General features: G+C 35.3%; 2 protein-coding genes across 3 annotated transcripts in view; one reads left to right on the plus strand and one right to left on the minus strand.

The window, feature by feature from the left end:
• Positions 1 to 9001, plus strand: part of igf2bp2b (insulin-like growth factor 2 mRNA binding protein 2b) — a 35860-nt gene extending 26859 nt beyond the window's left edge. Inside the window, exons 7-13 of one of the 2 annotated variants that reach the window (XM_058775903.1) lie at positions 1394 to 1525; positions 1731 to 1799; positions 3004 to 3120; positions 3795 to 3869; positions 4011 to 4142; positions 4556 to 4669; positions 5922 to 9001. In XM_058775903.1, the coding sequence (XP_058631886.1) occupies positions 1394 to 1525; positions 1731 to 1799; positions 3004 to 3120; positions 3795 to 3869; positions 4011 to 4142; positions 4556 to 4669; positions 5922 to 6020 (738 nt within the window). In that variant the 3' untranslated portion in view covers positions 6021 to 9001. The remainder of the gene's footprint in view (positions 1 to 1393; positions 1526 to 1730; positions 1800 to 3003; positions 3121 to 3794; positions 3870 to 4010; positions 4143 to 4555; positions 4670 to 5921) is intronic. The other variant, XM_058775912.1, reaches the window with a different exon arrangement.
• A 562-nt stretch (positions 9002 to 9563) lies between these two features.
• tmem41ab (transmembrane protein 41ab) lies at positions 9564 to 22722 on the minus strand. The gene is made up of 5 exons (XM_058775925.1): positions 22435 to 22722; positions 15704 to 15854; positions 14321 to 14482; positions 12449 to 12587; positions 9564 to 11599 (listed from the first exon to the last, which is right to left on the minus strand). The coding sequence occupies exons 1-5, from the start codon at positions 22587 to 22589 to the stop codon at positions 11370 to 11372; spliced, it is 837 nt and encodes a 278-aa protein (XP_058631908.1). The 5' UTR covers positions 22590 to 22722; the 3' UTR covers positions 9564 to 11369.
• Between the last annotated feature and the right edge of the window lie 889 nt (positions 22723 to 23611).

The raw sequence follows: 23611 nt of genomic DNA on the forward strand, positions 1-23611 counted from the left end.
TGGACATGTGCTCCAAACTGACCTGAACTGACCTCTGTGCAGTTATGTGGAAGTTTGCCCTCTATGAAAATATTTTGAGTTGCTGTCAAAAGTAAAAGCCCATGTTTACAGAACTTTAAGCCTGTATTTTAAGAAGGATTGGGTATTTTATTTTAAAAAATGTGTAATTATAAAAGTTCATTGGTTGTAGAAAAATACCTTTTTTTTCCCTCCAAACTTGTCCTGCGATTGAATGCAGTCAAACAACCACCCAGAGTCCCCTTTCTTTTGTGTATTGTGACATATTCTAAAACTTTGGTAAATCAGGATCCAGTTTTAAGAAAACAGATCTACCAAGATGCAAAAAATATACTGCGCCATTTCAGAGGATTGAATGTACATACCGTACCTTTTCAGAAGATGCTCTGAACAAGTAGTGTTTAGTGATGTACTGAAAAAGAATTTCAGAACTCTTGAACTACAGCAACAAAAGGTTTGTTAGAACTTACCAGATGAATGAATTCAAGGACGTGAAATATTGAAGTTATTAGTTTACTGAATTATTGATTATTATTATTAATTATTGAATAATTGACTATCGTATATTACTTGTAGAGTTGTCTTGTTAAAGTAAAGCTTCTGCCATTAAGCTCTGACTTTTTTTTCTTTTTTACAATAATAGTTTATATATTATAATTAATGCAAATTTTAATCTCCAATTTATATGAACATATTTAGGTACATTGGGGGAAAAAATGGTTAACTTGCTTAGTTAACTGGTTTTAAGTCTAAATTTGTATTTAATTTTGTTTAATCAACCTAAATACGTTAACCTAAATACTTAAATTTATTTATAATTGAACTAATTTTTTTTATGGGTTAAATCAGGAAAAAAAATAGGTCAACTTGTAGTCATCTATCAAAAGGTTTATTATTATAAAATTACTCATTTCCTCCAAGGCCAGTTAATCTTTTTAACTTGAGAAATGAATATGTCGGCATGTTCCCATGAACAGCAATGACATACATATAGCAGTCTACGTAAATATAGAATTGTCCATCAGTAGACTTATACACTCACAATTGATCTGAATCAGTATTGCAGAGAACAATGTAATACGGACTGACAAACACCAAACATGCCCTTTAACTGTTCTCACACAGTGTTTGGGTTTAACAGTGGCTTTAATCCTGTTTCTTTAATCTTAGTAAAGCAGAACTTGTTTTGCCTGGACAGACAGTGATTATCAGGCAGAGTGTGGATGTGAATTGGCATTAACTCAGTAGAACTGCATTCGTTTAATCCATTTAATTTGCTGATTCAGTAACTGTTTGACTTATTGAACATTCCACGCTTTGCATAAAGTCTCACTTGTACTCTCAGATTCACATCCCTCTCCATCTCTGGTTTCAGCAGCAGACTAACATGATGTCAGGTCTAAACCTGAGCGCATTGGGGATCTTCTCCTCTGGCTTGTCTGTTCTCCCTCCAGCCTCTGGTGTGCGTGGATCTCTGTCTGCCCCAGCCAACTACAGCCCCCTGCTGGTGAGCATCAGGATGTGCATGTGTATATCATGACACTGAGCTGTCAATGACTTGAAAAAAGAATGTGTGATCTCTTTTGGGATTGTGAGAGATAGTCGTCTTTCATCTTAGTCTGTATTATCTCTTAAATAACCATCTATTTGCTTTAAAATTTTGTGTTATATTGGTCTCACCACATCCTCCATGTGTATGTTTGCCACTGTAGGGCCCCCCATCAGTATTGGGTGGTATGTATGGGGTTCCCTCCTCCGGAGCATTATCTCTTCAGCAAGCAGTGAGTACTTGTTATTTTATGTGTATGTCAGTATACATCTCTCATTATAATTTTCCATAAATCTGCACACTGCTGTATATCATGACAGTCTTAAGCTCATAAGAAGCTTTTTAATTATATGTATTATAAACCATTTTGTAGCACATTCATCTGCCTCTTTTTTTAGGTTGCAGGGTTCTGAGCCATTCAGAAATTCAGAATATTAAAAACGTTCATGATTTTGAATTGTGGTAATAATTTGAATTTGAAATTAAGCATGTAGAATGAAAATGAATTCAGTAAAATCCATATAAATGTTGTAAATATAGTTTTTAATAATACATACAATTTTTCTGCATGTATTTCGCAAACATGTTGATACATGGCGTATTGCCAAAATCATTGGATGATATTAAAAAAGAATCATGAAATGGAGAATCTAAATGTTCTTTATATTTATACATACGAGAGGTTGTTTAACAAAAAAATACACAAGATTTACATGCAAATTTTAAAGCTTAAAACTTCCCACTTTAAAATATGAATTATCCTTTTCTACCCATCTATCCAGGGTAGAAAATTACCATTAATACAATTTTTGATGGGAAAAAAAAACATACTAAGATTATACATGCACCTCAGGAAACATTATTAAATAATATTTTTTTTAAATGCAGTGCCTCCTTGACCACTCATGACCCTTTAATTTATAGATATTTCATTATATGTAAATGATGAACTTAAAAATGGAAAAAGTTACGAATTATAAATTAACTTTGATTCAGCGATTCAATGTGTCAAGCTTAGTTAATGCATTAGGTATCATAATTTATAAATAAACAAAACAGGATTTTATAATTTAATTTACCGGATTTATTGTTGAAATAGATCATTGAATTCTGAATCAATTTTGTGAAGCTAATGGTGTACTGTAAAGTTGCTGAAGAAATCCGTATCATAAAAAGCACTCTATCTATCTATCTATCTGTCTGTCTGTCTGTCTGTCTGTCTGTCTGTCTGTCTGTCTGTCTGTCCGTCCGTCCGTCCGTCCGTCCGTCCGTCCGTCCGTCCGTCCGTCCGTCCGTCCGTCCGTCCGTCCGTCCGTCCGTCCGTCTGTCCATCTATCTGTCTGTCCATCTATCTGTCCATCTGTCTGTCTATCATCTGTCTGTCTGTCTGTCTAAACTTGACTAGCAGGAGTCAAGGCTGTCTGTGTGTGTTTCAGACTGCTGAACAGGAAGTGGTCTTCCTCTTCATCCCCACTCCAGCAGTAGGAGCTCTCATCGGGAAGAAAGGGCAACACATTAAAGAGCTGGCACACTACGCTGGAGCCTCAATAAAAGTGAGATACTTCTGTTTCCCATTGCAGTTCACTCTCTCATTGCAAACATTAACCAGTTTTGAATGAAGCTTGAATGAAAGAATGGTTTGGACAAGATTGTTGCTTGGTATTCAGGACTAAGAAAACCTTGATGTTTTCTACAGTTTTGAGCCATCTGATGGAACTATTGGTTTCACCAGTGCTGCATTGTCTCTAAATCTTACATTTGTTTATGTAAATGTGTTTTTGTTTTGAACATTATTTAGCTGATTGACAGCTGTGGTTTCATCTAAATTATGACGTGATTATAAAAAAGTAAATGGAAAACAATCAGTAATATTTTGAATTGTGTTCATTTGTTTTCCAGCAAAAGTGTGTTGTATAATGTAGACTTGAGCTGTACACGCTGTAAAAAGTGATGACCTGCAATTGTTACATTTAAAGAGCTATTTCTAACTGGCATTAACCTGTAAAATTTAGTTTTGCTGCTATATATATTGATGTACATATAGGTTGGTTCATTGAGACTTGAATAAAACCACTTCATTTAGATTTTTAGATCAATTTTTAGGTTACCATTTTTTTCCCCTGTGTATTAAGGTATGACTGCACACTTGTAGCCGTTTAAGTGGTCTTTTGTACTCAAAGTCAAGACAGAACGGGGGGAAAAAAAGTGGTGTTTTGTGTCCCTGCAGATTGCTGCACCAGACAATCCTGATGATCCTGAGAGGATGGTCATTATCACTGGACCCCCAGAGGCTCAGTTCAAGGTAAAAGCCATCATTCTGTCATTTAGGCTCCTTATCTTTAGGGTACAAATACCATTAGGCAGGACCCAGGGTGTTTTACATTGATCTCTATATTCATCCCTCATTTCTCCTTTACTCATCTGTGTATGTGTGTGGCTGTAGGCACAGGGGAGGATATATGGAAAGTTGAAAGAGGAGAATTTTTTCACTGCTAAGGAAGAAGTGAAGTTAGAGGCACATATAAAAGTGCCTTCGACCGCCGCCGGACGAGTCATCGGGAAGGGTGGCAAAACGGTATGTGTGCTTTGTGTACATGTGATTGGATCACCAAAGACACATGTTAAAACCTCGTGTAAACACACACAAGTCAACTGAGTCAGATTGTTCTGTGTCCTGGTAGTAACACAACACTTGAGATCAGATTTTGAAGGAACTGTCACTGAAAATGTTACTTTGTGAAAATAAAAATAAACACACAAAGTCAGAAAAATTGCTTTCAAATGCTTCCGAATTTGAATCTCACCACAAACTGGTTAAATAAAATGAGTCATTTTAGTCACTTACATTGACTACATTTAAGTAACACTTAGGAGTGCATTTGGGCAACACTTAGGAGTCATAGAGCACTTCTCACTTGTGATTGCAGTGTTAATTCCAGTTCTAAATGCAATCTGTTTGTGTGACCTCTGACCTCTTACCAACCACAGGTCAATGAGCTGCAGAATCTCTCCAGTGCTGAGGTCATTGTACCACGGGACCAGACACCAGATGAGAATGATGAAGTGTTTGTGAAGATAATTGGACATTTCTTTGCCAGTCAGGTATGATTTTGACATTTTTCCAGCCTTTAAACTCTTTGTGTTTTATTTGAATTTAATTTAAAACACCAGGGTCATACCAGGTCACCTCTGAAAATAGTGGTAACTTACAATTGTCACAGTTGTTACTTCAGGTAGAAAGACATATTCCTACCCATTTTAACCTGTAACTCACCCTCATGTCATTCCAAACCATAACACTTTTAATTCGTCTTCAAAACAAATTGAGATATTTTTCATTTTCTCTCATTTTTGTCCATCCATTGAAAGTCTACGCAACCAAATTTAGGTTTTAAGAAGTTCATAAAGACACTGTAAAAAAAAAATCCATATGAATCAAGCTGTATAATCCAAGTCTTCTCAACAGACTTGAGCTTTCTGACCCTGCATATGCAACTGACACGTTCAAGGCCCAGAAATGCAGTAAGGATGTGATCAGTGGTTCAACCGTAATGTTACCGTAAAGCTATGAGAGGGTACTGTCATGAACGCACGGTGAAAACTGACACGGAAGAGAAGAATTGTTGAATAAAGTCGTTATTTTAGTTTTCATAGCTTCATAAAATTACAGTTGAACCACTGATGTCACATGGACTGTTTTAATGATGTCCTTACTACCTTTCTGGGTCTTGAACGTGTCAGTTGTGTTGCTGTCTATGGGAGGGTCAGAAAGCTCTCGAATTTCATCAAAAATATCTCAACTTATGTTCTGAAGATGAACGAAGGTCTTACAGGTTTGGAATGACATGAGGGTGAGTAATTAATGACAGAATTTTCATTTTTGGGTGAACTATCCCTTTAAGTGCAGTGTTGTTGAAACTGGCTTGGTTATACTGCTCACTGTGTTTGCTTTTGTGACCAGTAGTTCCTAAGTTCACGTAGAAAATTATCTGATGAATATTAATTCTTTTACACTATTGACAGGTCCTGGATTTTGTTTGACAAAGCAAGTTCAACCTTATTTATTATTCATGAGATTTGTCCTTTTTTTTTTCCAATCTTGGTATCAGCTTGTTACTACAGTACTGGTACTTTTGACTTTTCTGTTCTAGACTGCTCACTCTCATTGTCAACATTAACCAGTTTTGAATGAGGCTTGAATGAAAGAAAGGTTTGGACCAGACTGTATCCAGAGGCTTGTTATTTAGGATTACATATGATTTGTTCAGGTTCTTAAAATATTATCTATTGATGTAAATATTGTATTTGCGTGTGCACCCCAGTCACCTTTTGTCTACGGTGTGTTTGTTTGCAGACTGCCCAGCGCAAGATAAGGGAGATTGTTCAACAGGTCAAACAGCAAGAGCGGAAACACCAGCAAACGGTGCCAACACCCTCACAACCATCAAAATGATCAGCGGACGCCTGCAAGCAGCAGCTAATGAATGTAGCTCATGCGAGGACAAATCGAAATTCAAGAAAGAATTCAAGAAATAGACAAAGGGAGAGTGAGACAGAGCGGGAAACAGAGAGAGACAGAAGCTGACGAAGAGGACCAGCAGTTTAAAACAACCAAAGAACTTAAAGCACAAAAACATTTGGTCATGCGGATATGAATGAGGATGATTGAGAGCGTTATCAGGTCAGAGATCTTTTTATGACCATGGACCTGATATTTCATATTGAGCTCTTTTTGTTACTGATTAAGCTGATGTGAGGATTTGTGCACTGTGAAGTAGACTGCTGGATGAGGTGAATGCACACTGCAGGTAGATTTTATAGGGACTTGCAGGTCTAGTTGTGCATTAGATCTACTAATTTATTAGGAGATATAATAAATTGCACAGCAATATGTTAATAAGATTCTAAAAACAATTCTTTAGGTTTATTCAACAGAATTTTCTTTGGAATCTCGTTTCAGGCTATTTAATGTGAGTAATTAGATTTGTTTGTTGACGTTTTCTAGTAACTAATTAGTACAGCATGGTAACTAAAAGCATTAAGTGATGTTACAAAGGAACGTACATGTAAAAGAGTGCTTGCTGTGTGCCAGCATTTCACTTCCAGTTCCTCTTTTCCACTGCTGAGTCTGAGCATTTCTCCTCTGCTTGCTGCTCTGTTCTCTTTTCTCTTTTTAATTATATTTCTTTTTATTAAATGTTTCCCTGTTCCCGACTTATTCGTCACACAAAATAAGAGCTGCCTGTGTGCCAACTTTAAAAAAATAAAAATAAAATACAGTCCCTAAAGAGAGGTAGATCTAGATCGTCTTTGGGAATCTATTGTTGATATCCTGTACTCCCCACATATTACACCTTACACTACTGTTCTAAAGTTTGCGGTCAGTATGATTTTGATATTTTCTATTCTGCAAGGGTGCATTATATTTATCAAAAGTGACCGTAAAGACATTTATAATATTGCAAAATATTTCTATTTTAAAATTTATTTATCGGTTTTAAAAGAAGAATCCTGAAAAGAAGTATCATGGTTTCCCCAAAATATGAAGCAGTACTTGATATTTGTTTTTTCAACATTGATTATAATAAGAAATGTTTCTTGAGTGGCAAATCAGCACATTAAACTGATTTCTGAAGGATCATGAGACATTGAAGACTGGAGTAATGATGCTGTAAATTCAGCTTTGCATCACAGAAATAAATTGCTTTTTAAAGTATATTCACATAGAAAACAGTTATTTTAAATTCTAATATTTCAGAATATTACAGAAGATTAAAAAAATCTTACAAGCCTAAACTTTTGAATGGTAGTGTGCATGCACCTTGTCTGTAGGTCCTGTAACGGAAGCTCATGGGAGTCCTTGAGGTCTTCCTGACACTCGTGAATGTATATGATGCAAATGCCTTCTGCAAACATGTACTTTCTGTGTAGCAAACATAATTTCTCCCCCTCTGATTTCACGTGCTAAGATGAGTGCACACAAGTGTGTTTGCATTAGGGAATGTATGCATAGACCGAGACAACATAAAAGTCTACACATGCATTTTTGACAAGAGAATAGCAAAGCCAAGACAAAGTGTTTTTTTTTTTTTAATTGTTTGTAAAGACGTCCCATTTTTTTTCGAAATATATAAATGTGATGTGATTGGTGAGGGATGACGTCATTAAGCCTTTTAATGTTGCACATCCAAAAGGCTAATGGAATAAATAAAAATGTATGTACTGTATATAGGTGACAGTTCAAAAATATTGGTTTTTAGTGTTTCTTGACTGATCAAATGCAAACAGCCAGCATTGCAGTACTGTACAGTCACAGAACGTAACATTGATATAAAGCAACTGATACAACCATGATTGAGACATGAAAATGATATATTGAAAGTCCACGCAGCTTTGTGTGAATCAGTACAATATACCGTTCTACCTCAAGAACAGGGTACCTCAATCTGATCTTTTCTCCCTTTTGCATATTTTGTATACCTTGTAAAGCTCTCAAACTTAGAGCATTTTTTATTTTTCTAAATAAAAGAACAAGAAGAAAAAAAGGGTTAGCGCAAGGCACCAACTTGGCCTGCTTGTTCTTGCGAAAGAGGTTTCAGAAACTGATTGTTGCTTTATGGTTTGACTCAGATGAGCTCTTGAGGTCAATACAACTCTTGGGCAACTGAACATTTGGGTTGACAGTACTTTGTTTAAACTGAAATAATTGTCTTGACAGATATATAGTGGCTAAGAATACAGCTTAATCCAACCATATGCAGTGTTCTTCAACCTGTATTTAGAACGTTATCTTTATATCACTCTGTAACAAGTAGCTCTGTAATTTTTCTGTTTTAGAGGTCATATCTGATGAGATGGCCAATAACAAGTCAGTTTTGGATGTTCTAACAGCATATTTTTGAGGTTTTATTATAGGAGTAATCTCCTCGAGTTTACTGCTGAATGTTAGCGTAATAATATTAGACACAATTGAATTTGATCCTTTCAGTTTGGGTTTCTGTAGTAAAATTTTGTCAAATGTCAAATTGGAAGGATGTCAAGCTGACAACATGTACATGAAACCTAGTCTTTGCCGTATTACTTGTGCAGCTGTCTCTGTGTCTGTTTCTCTTCACATTCTACCATGTTCAAAATGTCTTTATTGATCACTTGTACCGTGTATACTTCTGGGTGTTTGATAAGCCTATCCCTTATCTAATCAACTCTTATAATGATGTCAAGCAATGTAAAAATGGGCAAAAAAACTAATTTCAGATCTGGGCAAAAGGGGGACATATTCCATTGGTATACTATGGGCTCTAGCCAAGTCTGGGTGAGTTGGGGACAACAGGAGTGTGAGTGAACAATCATGAATACACATCTGTTTTATGTTTTCTGGAAGGGTCACACTACCCTTCACATGGATATGAGCAATAAAGAGCCTTTAAAACAATGTTGTTGTTTTTTTTCTTCATCTTTGTATCAATACTTGTGTCATCAATAGCTTATAGATTCTGTGGAAGCTTGTTTCCGCCACAAAAAAAGACAATTTATCATTTTTATCTCACAATTCATAATTTCTTACCACAATTATACTGTAAGTTTATATCTCACACTTTTGGCTCTTGTTTTCCTCGAAAACATGAAGAAAGACTTAAGAATTCAGACTTTTTTGCAATTTTGCGTAGATAATTTCAACTTTTTATCTCACAGTTCTGACTTATCAGAATTGCAAGTTTATGCAATTACTTTTTAATTAATTTATTTTTTATCTCAAACAATGTCTGAAGTATGAGATAAAAAGTCGCAATTACCTTAATTTTTTTTAATCCCATGGCAGAAACTGGCTTCCACAAGATGCTGAAGTGAAACCTTGATTTCTGTTGGAATATTATAGGAATAATCTGAATCTATACTATATTAATAGAATATCACAATATTCTTATCCTGCACTTATACTAACATGCATTTTTACATATAAGTAGATCAGCATAAAATATGCACCCATAGAACTCTATAGAAATAGTTTGGCTAATTTTATTATGCTTTCAGCTGCCAATATGGTATAATTATATCACTCATTTCAGCAATTTTACCATGTATACATCCATTTCACATAATTTAACATATAGGTTACAATAAGATGTTAAATGGTTTCAAATGTTTTTATTTTTGAATTTAAACTGCATGAAACAGCAGTTATAACTTGGTTATAACAGAATTAAAACCAGCAGTTTTTAATACAAAAACTAAACCTTAACTTATGTAAACATTAAGACATTGATTTATCTTTCCATAAATGGCTTAAAACAGGACAGCTACTGTAATGCAGTAATTACTTAATCAATTAGCACCTGTAGATACAATGAAATTGCAATGGAAATTCTTTGTTTTTGTTTTTTAAAGGATACATATATCCACCACAGAAACAGCACTAGAATTTACAGCTTCTGTGACATGCTGATAATTGATACATTCATGGCACAGTCAACCACAAACTAATGATTAGTACAAATGTGTAAAGTTTAAGCTGCATCTGAAGCTGAATGGATGAGATATATTTACAGTGCCATTTTATAATGTAAATTTAAATACACTGCATTAATACTGCCATCTGTCTAAAACAGGTCATTAGTAGTGTGCATTTTTTGTTGTTAGAGATGAATGCACATGTGCAAGTATAACAAAATAAGTTGTATATATGACAAAGTCATCAATCTCTGACTGTACTGTGTAACTCCAAAATATTTAGGCCATCGTGTAAATGATCAGTGCACAAGTCTATATTTAAGGCATGACACTAACTTGCAAATAAAAGAACACCCTGATAGTAGGACGCTTGAGGATAATGAATATAATAATATCTAATAATCTTTACAAATCACTTTAGTGGTATGCACCTTATTTTTCAGTGCAGAAGCAATTTTTTGTGAATTTGCAAATCCTCTGATTCATTAGCTGGTATAGGTAATAACAAGAAGAATAACAAGTGTAGAAATTGAAAAACTACAAAAATGACATGGCAAGCCTCGAAATTCAAGTTACAAATGGCTCCGCCTCTTTTTAAGTTAAATAAAGTTGAATACAGTATAAGTAAAACTAGTACTATTAAATAAAAATATTTTTATGTAAGAAATTATTTTTTTTATGTGCAGAACTTGAGCAGAAAATTCACAAAGTGGAAAATGAGTGGTAATCTGCTTTTGTTACCTTAGAGCTATTTACATGTTTTAATCCATTCAAATTTTTATAAATTAATGTATTTAGGTTAATTGAGCAATATTAAATAATCTTTTTGACTTGAATAAAACCAGATAATTAGATGTGATCATTTTAGGTTACTATTTTATCTGTGTACATTTAGGGGGAAAGTAACTAATCATTAGTTCTATTTTGGTAAAATGTATAAACACTCAAAAAACATATGGAATTTTGTTTCCACAATTAAATAAAGCCATAAACACACATAAAGCTACAACGGTCACTAAACAACATTTGAAAACATAAATAAATATTTTTGGCTTCAATAAAAAAAACTTAAAGGCTAGGCCGTCAGATTCCTTTTTCCTATATAATGAGGCAATGTCCGTGTTATATATGTAACATCAGCAATCTGAGTGTGTTCTCTTTTAAGACATTAATAGTCTCTTCCTTTGCACTTTATCTTCATTATAGACATTTGGTAATTATTATTTTCTATTTCTGTCCATGTCAGTTCCACTCTGCATTCAGACATTCATAACCAAATCCTCAGCTGTGACTCCAGACCAATGTTCAGTCCCATATTAACAGACTACAGTCTCCTCTTCTGTGTGTCTTTGGTTCATCTAGTCTTCCGATCATTCAGGACCTTTGGGTGTCCATTGGGTTCCAGGCCGTCAAGTTTGAGGTGTGCCTGACTATAGCGGCGTATCAGAGCTCCAGGAAGCAGAGCCACACATGCGATCAACAGGAGCTGAAACAGGGTCCTCCAAGAAAAGATTTCGTCCAAAGATTGGATCTCAGACAAGATGGCACCCGTATGGACACAGATAAAATTATAAGGGATTAGACCTGGGGAGAAAATAAGCATTTAAGATCATGAGGGTTGTTTTTCTCCAGAAGCAGTATTTTTACTTAATAATTGTTCAGAGTCTGGCCACCTAAAAACTATAGAAGGGTTAGTTCACCCAAAAATGAAAATTAGCCCATGTTTTACTCACCCTCAAGGCATCCTAGGTGTATATGACTTCCTTCTTTCAGACGAATCCAATTGGAGGTATATTAAAAATGATCCTGCCTCTTCCAAGTATTAGAATGGGAGTAGTCGGGTGTTTTTGTTCAACAGTCCAAAAGTAGGCAAATAAAGCGCACGGATGCATAATAAAACATGCCTCTCATGGCTCTGGGGGGTGAATAAAGGCTTCCTGTAGCAAATCGATGCATTTTTGTAAGAAAAATATCCATATTTAAAATGTTATAAACACTTTTTTCTCACTTCTGCTGACTGTCATACATGTGCGAGTGACACATACGTCCCACGTCATCCACCGGAACGGCTTGCTCGTATGGCCTTTATTCACAAAAAAAGACCTTTATTCGCTTTATCTGACTACTTTTGGACTGTTCAACAAAACACCCGCCTACTCCTATTCTAACGCTTGGAAGAGCAAGGAAAAGTTTTATTATAACTCCGACTGGATTCGTCTGAAAGAAGAAAGTCATATACACTTAGGATGGTTTGAGGGTGAGTAAAACATGGGCTAATTTTCAATTTTGGGTTAACTAACCCTTTGTAGAAAGTCAAAATGAAATCATTAAGAAAATGTAGAAAAAAACAGTGTAGAATTGCAGTGGATTGTAAGTACACCATTAACATAAAAAGTACATGAATGTATAACTGAAGATGTACTGTAAGCTCACCAATGAGGATGGAAAAAAAGAATATAGGGATGGGGATGTTGAGGATTGGAGAGGTGATATTCAGAAACCAGTTTGGTGTCATGGGAAAGAACCGCAGAAAGAGCAAGAAGAAGAACAAACTACTCCTGTTCTCTTCCACCTAACAGAGAGAGATTCATCATGTGCTCATGTTGCATTATGTTTCAACTCATAAGTTCTGTAACAAATGAAAATAATGATTTTGATCAAGGTTGCCAAAATTTTTATTTGGTAAACTTAAGTTCAAATATATTTTCCAAGTATACAGTACTTTATGTATTATGTATATTAAAATCAATATAGTAGCATGCTACTTATTTATTTAGCAGACTTTTAAGTGTACTGTTTCAATACTACTTTGGAAGTAAATTGGCCCACTTTTTAGTTAATAAATGTATACTCTTTTAGTTTATAAAAGTATACTCTTTAGTGTACTTTAAGCATAATAGAAGTAAACTTTGAGTACAAGTTTTTCCTGTATTGTAAATATACTGTGAACTACAGGTGAATGTATTCTGTTATAATGCTAGTTTACTAGTTATATGCATCTATCCCACTAGTTTATAAAAGTATAAGTATACTAAACTAATTAAAGCTGCAGTCCGTAAGTTTTGCCTCTTTGTCGCCATCTCTGTTTGAAAACCTGGAATTGCAGTTACTTGCAGAATTATATTCATTGCGTAGGTTGTACTCTGGCGTGGCTGCAGCGCGGATGAATCTAATGTTTTGAGGAGTATGTAAGTACGTTTAAGTAAGTAACAAGTCTGCCATGCTTGTTCTGACCAACTGAGGAAAAAAGCATTACAATAAATTGCACTACCAGTGGTGATTAAATCTAACGATCGGTTAGTTCATATCACATCAAACCGTGCAAATTATTATTATTGTTATACTTTATTCTCAAATTATTAATGTTAACCACATCAGCATTATGAGTATAGTGTGTATTAGCGTGTAGATTTCAATTTCTGTACAGTCTAATATCTAATTGTCATACCATTTCATACCAAGAAATTCTTTTAACCCAAAAAGCAAACTATGCTCCCTTCGAACTGGTTTTCTTTAAAATACAAATCTTGTAGGTAATCCCGCGAAAACCTACCCGTACGACTCAAATTAGAAAACATTATTATAAGCTAACCCTTGTGAATCGGGCTAAAGTGCAATAGTTTTGAACACTGGCTGGTTATGTACTTGTTCAAATATTGATTTCGGAACATTTTTAACCAAAAAAAGTTACAGACTGCAGCTTTAACAGATAGTTTAATAGTTTTTATGTTGCAACTTTCTTTAAATGTTCTCAACATTTTATAGTTTACCTTGAAAGAAATTAATCAGCCAAATGTTTATCTGTTTATACTGTGTACAAAAAGTATAGTATACCTCTGATAAGTAGATAAACAGTAGACTGAAAGTATGCTATCATATTGTAGTTTAAAAGACGTACTCTAGAAGCACACTTGAATAAACCTTTTTATATTAAGGCCTGTTCACACCAAGAACAATAACTGTAATGACAGCAAGAACTATAACTATATTTAGCATCCACACTGAGGCACTAATGTACTGCAAATACGTTGTTGGCCACTATAAATGCTTGAGCTCTAAATCATTACAAATGGATTGAGGATTGATCATCAGCAGGAAAAAATAACTAAATAGTTCTATATTGTTACTCTGTGTTGTTATTGTCTGTGTTGTAGTTGTGCTGTGGACTCTGCTATTCTTTAGAATTTCGATGCACAGTATAAACAAACAAAATGCAAAGTCACACATGTATTCACTGACTATTTTTAGAACATTCATTAATGAAAAATCCTTCTATCATGTGCTAAACACCCAGAGGTGACCCACCATTCTCTGCAGCATCGCCACCTTCTCAGGGAAGAGCCTGATGATGTGGCGTTTGCCAAATGTACGGGACAGCAGGTAGCAGTTGGTGGAACCCACAGTAGTCAAAGTGCAGGCAATGAGGAGTCCATGCCACGGCCCAAACAATGCCCCCGCCAGCATGTTCTAGACATGACAAGAAAAATTGACAGTAAAGGTCATCAGCTACATACAGTCACATACTGTATATAAATAACTGTACTGTTTGTGTATATAATATACAATATATATAGATCACTTGTGAAAAAGAAGTACCATTTCCATATTTTTATACTAAAAAGTGGTAACCTGCAGTTGTTACCCTAAGGAGCTCTTTCTGCCTGATTTAACCCAGAAATGTTTGTAAAATAATAATAAAATCAGTTAATTTAGTTAATAAATCAATATTTTGATCACTGGCAGCTTATTCACCACATCCAACATCAAATGACAGTGACATTTATATTTCATTGCATACAGTAATTGCTCTGCAGTAAAGCCATTCAAACCAGTTCTATTTTTGCTGATGATAATCTTTTTTTTTATGCCTGCCGTAATTATGAGTGAAACCTCACCTCACCATTGTGTATCAAACAGTGGAATAAAGGTGCATTGCACCTATTGAGTCATCAGATATGTAAATATAGTTGCGCAGGAAAAAAAATACTTACACATTTACATACCTCGGGTCTCTAGCGACCCTATACACTTTTTACAAAAAATTAATCAGAAAACATATATATATATATATATATTTTTTTTCCTTGTTATATTGTTTATGAATAGATTGAGGAATACTAAGAAGGTTGATGTCTAACTTTAAAAAATGAAGGAGGGAGATGGTAGAGAATGATCTCCCGGGTCGCTAAAGACCCGAGGTATGCATTTAAGGGTTAATGTCATGTTGACACTTGTGTCATGTATTTAAAAATATTTGTTATTACTTATTTATAATGATGTAGCTGCAATTTAGTACCGTTAGTACTGTGTATGTTAGTTAGCACATCAGAATGAGTATACTTTAAAGCATTGTTAAAACATAATTAAAATGTACTTTAAAATGAAACTTAATTTGACATTATTACAAAGTGCACTTTTTAAAATGGTTAAGAAACTTTGATGAAAGTGTACTCTCTTTACACTTTGTGACCTTTCAATAATATTTTAGTTGCATGTACAGTTTTTAAGATTTAAAACTAGTGCACATTCAATACAATTAAGCACATTTCTACGAAATTATGTCCAGGAAAGGAAACATGATGTAAATGGTGTTTAGAGAAACTGGTGATAAAGCTTTTATTTCAGTCTAATGAGGTGGTTTCAAGCAGGTCTACTGATAGTGTCACAGAGTAGAGCTCTGTTACCAACCAAAAAGGATGAGCCTGGAATGGCGAAGGACTGCTTGTAGAGGTAGGCACTGCAAAAGAGGATGAACACATATCCAGTGTGTTCTGTCTTATAGAACTGCAGCAGCTCGGCTAGTTCCCTCAACTCGTCCAGATCAGACGGGAACTTCAACCTGGAGAAAATATAAGACATTGTGGAATCAGTAAAATAATGGCACTGAACTTGCAAGTTTCTCTTGTAATTTCTAACAGGTTGGAGAGTGGCTGTCCTCTTCCTATCAACCCCATTGCTTTCCTTTACAAAAACCAGCAGAGACTGCTATGAAGGAGGAAGAGGGTTTTAATCAATAGATTGAGTGGATACTGTGGGCTTAAGTTATATGACCTGAGTGTACCCTAGTAAAAAGTTATGTATTTAAAATACATTTATTTCATACTAAATATTGTTCAAATTATATTAACATTAGTGCTGTCAAACGATTAATTGCGATTAATTGCATCCAAAATAAAAGTTTATGATTACATTATATATGTGTGTGCACTGTGTATATTTATTATATATAAATAAATACACACAGATGCATGTATATATTTCAGAAAAACGTTAATAATATAAATTATATGAATATAAATATATACATGTAAATATCTTGTAAAAATTTTCCAAATACAGTGGGTACGGAAAGTATTCAGACCCCCTTAAATTTTTCACTCTTTGTTATATTGCAGCCATTTGCTAAAATCATTTAAGTTCATTTTTTTCCTCATTAATGTACACACAGCACCCCATATTGACCGAAAAACACAGAATTGTTGACATTTTGCAGATTTATTAAAAAGAAAACTGAAATATCACATGGTCCTAAGTATTCGGACCCTTTGCTGTGACACTCATATATTTAACTCAGGTGCTGTCCATTTCTTCTGATCATCCTTGAGATGGTTCTACACCTTCATTTGAGTCCAGCTGTGTTTGATTATACTGATTGGACTTGATTAGGAAAGCCACACACCTGTCTATATAAGACCTTACAGCTCACAGTGCATGTCAGAGCAAATGAGAATCATGAGGTCAAAGGAACTGCCTGAAGAGCTCAGAGACAGAATTGTGGCAAGGCACAGATCTGGCCAAGGTTACAAAAAAATTTCTGCTGCACTTAAGGTTCCTAAGAGCACAGTGGCCTCCATAATCCTTAAATGGAAGACGTTTGGGACGACCAGAACCCTTCCTAGAGCTGGCCGTCCGGCCAAACTGAGCTATCGGGGGAGAAGAGCCTTGGTGAGAGAGGTAAAGAAGAACCCAAAGATCACTGTGGCTGAGCTCCAGAGATGCAGTCGGGAGATGGGAGAAAGTTGTAGAAAGTCAACCATCACTGCAGCCCTCCACCAGTCGGGGCTTTATGACAGAGTGGCCCGACGGAAGCCTCTCCTCAGTGCAAGACACATGAAAGCCTGCATGGAGTTCGCTAAAAAACACCTGAATAAGATTCTCTGGTCTGATGAATGAATGAATGAATGAAGCATTTATATAGCGCTTTTGATGAGACCAAGATAGAACTTTTTGGCCTTAATTCTAAGCGGTATGTGTGGAGAAAACCAGGCACTGCTCATCACCTGTCCAATACAGTCCCAACAGTGAAGCATGGTGGTGGCAGCATCATGCTGTGGGGGTGTTTTTCAGCTGCAGGGACAGGACGACTGGTTGCAATCGAGGGAAAGATGAATGCGGCCAAGTACAGGGATATCCTGGACGAAAACCTTCTCCAGAGTGCTCAGGACCTCAGACTGGGCCGAAGGTTTACCTTCCAACAAGACAATGACCCTAAGCACACAGCTAAAATAACGAAGGAGTGGCTTCACAACAACTCCGTGACTGTTCTTGAATGGCCCAGCCAGAGCCCTGACTTAAACCCAATTGACCATCTCTGGAGAGACCTAAAAATGGCTGTCCACCAACGTTTACCATCCAACCTGACAGAACTGGAGAGGATCTGCAAGGAGGAATGGCAGAGGATCCCCAAATCCAGGTGTGAAAAACTTGTTGCATCTTTCCCAAAAAGACTCATGGCTGTATTAGATCAAAAGGGTGCTTCTACTAAATACTGAGCAAAGGGTCTGAATACTTAGGACCATGTGATATTTCAGTTTTTCTTTTTTAATAAATCTGCAAAAATGTAAACAATTCTTGTTTTTCTGTCAATATGGGGTGCTGTGTGTACATTAATGAGGAAAAAAATGAACTTAAATGATTTTAGCAAATGGCTGCAATATAACAAAGAGTGAAAAATGTAAGGGGGTCTGAATACTTTGCGTACCCACTGTATATACTGTATGTGTGTGTACATATATATACATAATTAATATACATAGAACACACACACATATATTATGCAAACAAAAACTTTTATTTTGAATGCGATTAATCACGATTAATCGTTTGACAGCACTAATTAACATATTTACTGACATGTTTCTTGAGACTTACTGATATACAAATTTTAATCTGCTAAACTTTATTTGGAGTACTACTTGTGCACAATGCACATTTCTTAATATTAAGCCTAAAAAATAAAGAAACAAATCCCGCACACTATTTAATTTGTTTCTTTATTTTTTAGTTTTTGACCTGGCTGGTCTTTGTTTCCTACGCACCTATTTATTGCCGTCAGGTGTGCGGAGGTTTTGTTAATTGAATTAATATTAAGCCTAAAATGTATTTTAATGTCACTATTGATGAGGACTGTATGATCTTTGAATAATATTAAATGCATGATATTTAAGTGTACCTAAAGTATACTTGCAATAGTTCCACTTTAGCACAATCAAATATACTTCAGTATATCTTTAGTTGGACTTCAGCACTGCTTCCGCACAATTAAAGTGCATTAAGTGCAAAATTAGTTGTTCCAATTTAACAGAATTCAACCAGTTTAGTATACTAAAAGTAAAGTGTAGGGTATTTTTATTGAGTACATAAATATGTAAATATATTTGTTGTATACTTAGCTGAAATAAATGTATTTCAAACACATTTTAGTATATTTATTTTTCACTTGGGTAATGATCTGAAAAAGCTCGCTGTTGCCCTCTGGTGAAATGCTGTGGTGACCGGCAACTGTTACTTTAAAGAGTTATTTCTACATGATTTAACCTACGTAGTTTGAGGATAAAAAATAATGTTTAGGTTGATTCAGTTATATTAAATAACATTTTTGACTTAAATAAAAAGTCTATTTAAATGGCTGAAGTTAATTCATGGAGTTTTTTTTTGTTTTTTGTTTTTTTAATGGAACAATAGAGAACAACAAGGGTGAGGTTATGTGACCACAAGGTGGTACCATGATGGTACCGCAGGAAGTCTGACAAAATAAATGTTCTTTAAACAAATACAATATTGCTTTAACTTTGACCAAAGATGAAGTTAAAGGGATAAGTTCATCCAAAAATGTCATCATTTACTCACCCTCATGATAGCTCTAAACCTGCATGACTTTGTTTCTTCTGTTATACTGATAATATTTGAAAAATGTTGAAAACCAAACAATGGAGGTTTAGGATGGCATGAGGGTGAGTAAATGATACATTTTTAATAATCTACTGTATATTGTTCCTTACATATTAAAAGGTATTAATGTATTGCATAACAAATCAAAAAGTACATGACCATACAATTATATCAATAATTGGTAATTGGTATAAATTGATGTCTTTAGGGTCAGTATTATTAAATAACCTTTTTTTACTTAAATAAAGCCAGGTAACTTCCATTTTTAGGTTAGCATTTTTTAAGTGCACAACAGACTTGAAATCACTTGAAGGATTCTTGAAAATGGTTGAAGGCCCCTGATCAAGACACTAGCCTGTCAACGAGATGAGACAGAAAGACTGAAATCTGCCCTCAGCGTGCGTGAAGGAATGAAATATGATACACCAACTGGACGGAAATAGCCTCTCAGCTGTGGAAATACGCTAGTGTGTGGTTTGGCTGTACTCGATGGCCAGACTGTTTAAAACATCTTTAAACACACCTAACATGATCATCAATAAATATGTGGATGTACCACAGATTGGATTTCTCGTGTGGTGGTCACAGGGCTCTTACCAGCAGATGAGTCACATCTTGTGCAGTTGTGAGTAATCTAAGCTCCTTAATGCCATCCAGGGGGTAATTTGGGCACGCAATGGGGCAGTATTCCCCACCCATGTGCCAAAGCAGAGGTTTTAATTTCACATTCAGTATGACGAATATAAACATGTGATATGCTCCATGCTGAGTGGACACTGAGTATGTTCTCACAAGTACAACAATATGAGAGCCTTCAGTGGACGAGACTGACCAGTCAATAATCAAAACTCTTTTTTGAAAAATCCTGAAATGTTCAGACTACTTAAACCTGTTCTCCTTAAAACAGCTGATATTTATGGCTATACCACTGTAAAACATGATACATGCACATATATCAACACAAAATTTCCCTTCTCTTATAACCATGGGAATTCCCACCAAAAGATTCAAACAGCTAGCAGTACACAGGGCACAGCTGTCTCTGCCATCACTGCTGAACAACATGTGAGAAACTTCATGTCAGCCTCATCAGCAGATATTCTCCAGGGTACAGAGGAGTCAGCTAATCAAGACATGAACCAAGACATACAGGTCACAAGACATTATGGAAAGGTCAGATCTCTGGACAGAATGTGATGATGGTAGACACACAGCAGATCCGTTACCCAATTTGAAACTCCAGTGTCCTTTCCACTGTTTTTGTTATTCTAAATATCTGGATGGCTTCAGAAAGTGACACACCGTAAGCACACAGGGCTTTTGAGACCTCTATCCTTTGGCAGACATACACGTCACATATGAACCCTCCAGATATTTCTTTCCTTCCTCCTAATATTCCTATATTCCTCTATATATCTCAGCAAATTCAAGGGGTTTCAAGAAACTCCAGAAGGCAGTTGTCTGATCTTATAACTGTCACCTCATGCCCTCTGCCAGGCTCCAATTCTGAGACATGACTGCTAATGTTGATTTGCATTCAGAGCAGACAAAGTAATAATTAATGGAGTTTAATTAATTCATAATTATATTAAAAAATTATATAACAGGCTTCAGTGTCCCCTGGAGTCTATAAAAGACAAGCGGATTGGAAAATGGATGGATGCTTTTAAAAGAAAGCAAGGATGTATTAAATTGATCAAAAGTGACAACTTTTAAACAGTACTATATTCACATATTTCCTAATAGTGGAACGTGCCAGGGCTTTTGTTCACTTTCTAGTCAGTCTGATACACTGAATATTGTTGCACACATATGTACTATATACACTACTGTTAGAGACTACAGGATCTACAAGGGCTGGGACTCCTTAATTCACTCATTGCATACAGTCACACAAATGCAAAGCAGACAACATTGGAGAATCAGATGCATAATAAGAACTAACTAAGGATCAGTTCCTTTAGGTGCCTGCCAAGGAGACATGAGAGGACAGATGAAACATTAAAGAAGAAAAAGAGTTTTGATGTAGCTTGCATGTGAACTACATGAAGCATCTATGATCTGGACATTTCCCACACTGGGCACAGAGTGTTTGCCACCATCAGAGAATAACTGCCAAAGCTTCTCTCTTTCTCCATCTCTCTCTTTCTCTCTAATTTTATTTCTTATTCTCCCATTACTCCTTCTCAGAATTGAGATGAGGGTGTATATTATAATAAATAAACCGATACTGAGTTAAACAGACATGCAGGCAAATATGGAAGAATGTGAAATTAATGAAGATAGAGATAACTAATATAAAAAGAGGGAGAGAGTTGTTCCACAGGTGAAGGGGAGCGCTGTCATAAACTGTACTGCAGATGCTTCTCTTAGAAACAGTGTGAACTCAATGCTACACTGTAACATGCATGAGTTTAATATGTATATGATGACTATGCATCATCCAATATATTATTAGGGGAAATGTATTATGAGTGGAAAAAAACTGGAAACATTTTACAGTTCAGTTATAGCACAAATTTATGAAAAGGGCCATCTTGCTCCACTATAGGGTAAAATTCCCCTGTACCTTGGGCAAGAAGCCCCCGGGACAAACATGCAATGTAAACACATCAAATATTCTATGTAAATCACAGTTTAGTTAAATAATTGAATACATGACAGAAACATCAAGTTACTGAATCCCAATCAAATAGATACATTTACAAGGTTAACTTAATAATTAACTCTTTCAACGCCATTGATAACTTAATAAATAATTCAGATAAGCCTACATTTTTAATGAAGGATGTCATAATAGCAACAGACTATGAATTCAGATTAGGTTATTAATAAGATATTTGTAATGTTAATAATATTAAAATATATATTTGTAATTATTTTAAAAAAAATCGATTAAAATAGCTTTTCATTCATGAATCGCAAGTAGCCCACGAAACATAAATATATAGCCTAGCTACCAAGTTTCACCATAAAATTTTATTCAATTTATTTTAATTATGTATGTGTAGCTATGTTTATCTGAAATAATTTCCCATTTTGTCATTTGTTGTGTCCACATGTAAGATTATTAAAATAACATATTCAGACGTTTAGCTTACCTGTTGCAAGGAAAATTGTGTGTTATTAAAACACAAGTTTAACAGACCATTTGACAGTTAATAGAGAATTCATTCAGCTACACGCAATAGCATTAATAGGAATAACTGCTCACAAAACAAAGCAGGCTACCGAAGATATGAATCTACCTGAGTTCTTCCTCGTGCGGATGATCGGCGGTGTGTTGAGGTTGAGCGTCGCGAAGTCGGGCGGCACGCGGACCCGGCGGCAGGAACGCAGACAGCAGATACAAGTAAAAAGTTGCCGTGGCCACCAAGGCAATTAAACCCCAGACTGAGCGCATAGTCCCGGACTAGATCTATCTAAAAACGACACTGTTGCACTTGCCGCTACACCTGTTAAATAGCAGATCCGGTCAGTGGGCAGTTTATACATGTTACGTCTCCAGCCCATGCGAGTACGTGGACCTACTGTATTGCAACAATGTGAGTCAGTGAAGCCCCTCATGAGGGTGGACCTATCTGTCACATGAGACCCCAAAAATATGAGCCCATGGTGTGGGCACTGTGGGAAAAGTATGTGTAACTTTAAAAAACACGAACTTTATTGAACTCCTATGTAACAAAATATTATTATTAGAGGCTACAGTGTTGTCAGTGCGTTGTTTTCAGAGCTGTAGAGTGAAACTGCACCATGGTTTTTAAGTCACTATATTTATAAGGCATGAGCAGGTCATTACCTGATAAAAACAGTAAGTACACCGTCTTAAACAGTATTTATTTATTTATCTATAAGTCAAATGCACATCTTTACTTGTGAGCAGGATGGTGTAGTTCAAAGCTTAGTATTTTTTACTGAAAAAAAGAGCTGCTGAAAAATGCCACCATGATTACAATAAAATACAGAAAATATAACAAAATTTACACACCACAGTTAATATGTACACTAATGCACTAAAGAATGTATAATATGAAGTATCAAAGTCAAATGTGCAAAAACATATTTAACAATCTGATCATGCAAAGGGAATTATTTTCTCTATATTAAAAATACAAGATATTAGGAATAAGTAGTACTATAAATAAAAAAGATTATGGTTATAAAAGTATGAGACTATAAAAATGTAAAGTGATGCACAAAATATAAACTACATCAATATTAATAATTAAAAAGAACATCTAGTAATAAAATAATACAATTTTAAAAAGTGGTATGAGCACTGTAAATAAGAAACATAATGGGTTTACTCAATTTCCATAAACTGTTAATTGGCAAAGAACATCTGTTCCAAATTATGTGGAAAGAGAGGAAAAGGATTGAACAAATTTTGACAGCATAGAACCAATTTTGCTCAGATAAAGTGCA

Source organism: Onychostoma macrolepis, chromosome 01 (genome assembly GCF_012432095.1).
Source record: "Onychostoma macrolepis isolate SWU-2019 chromosome 01, ASM1243209v1, whole genome shotgun sequence".
Lineage (NCBI taxonomy): Eukaryota > Metazoa > Chordata > Actinopteri > Cypriniformes > Cyprinidae > Onychostoma > Onychostoma macrolepis.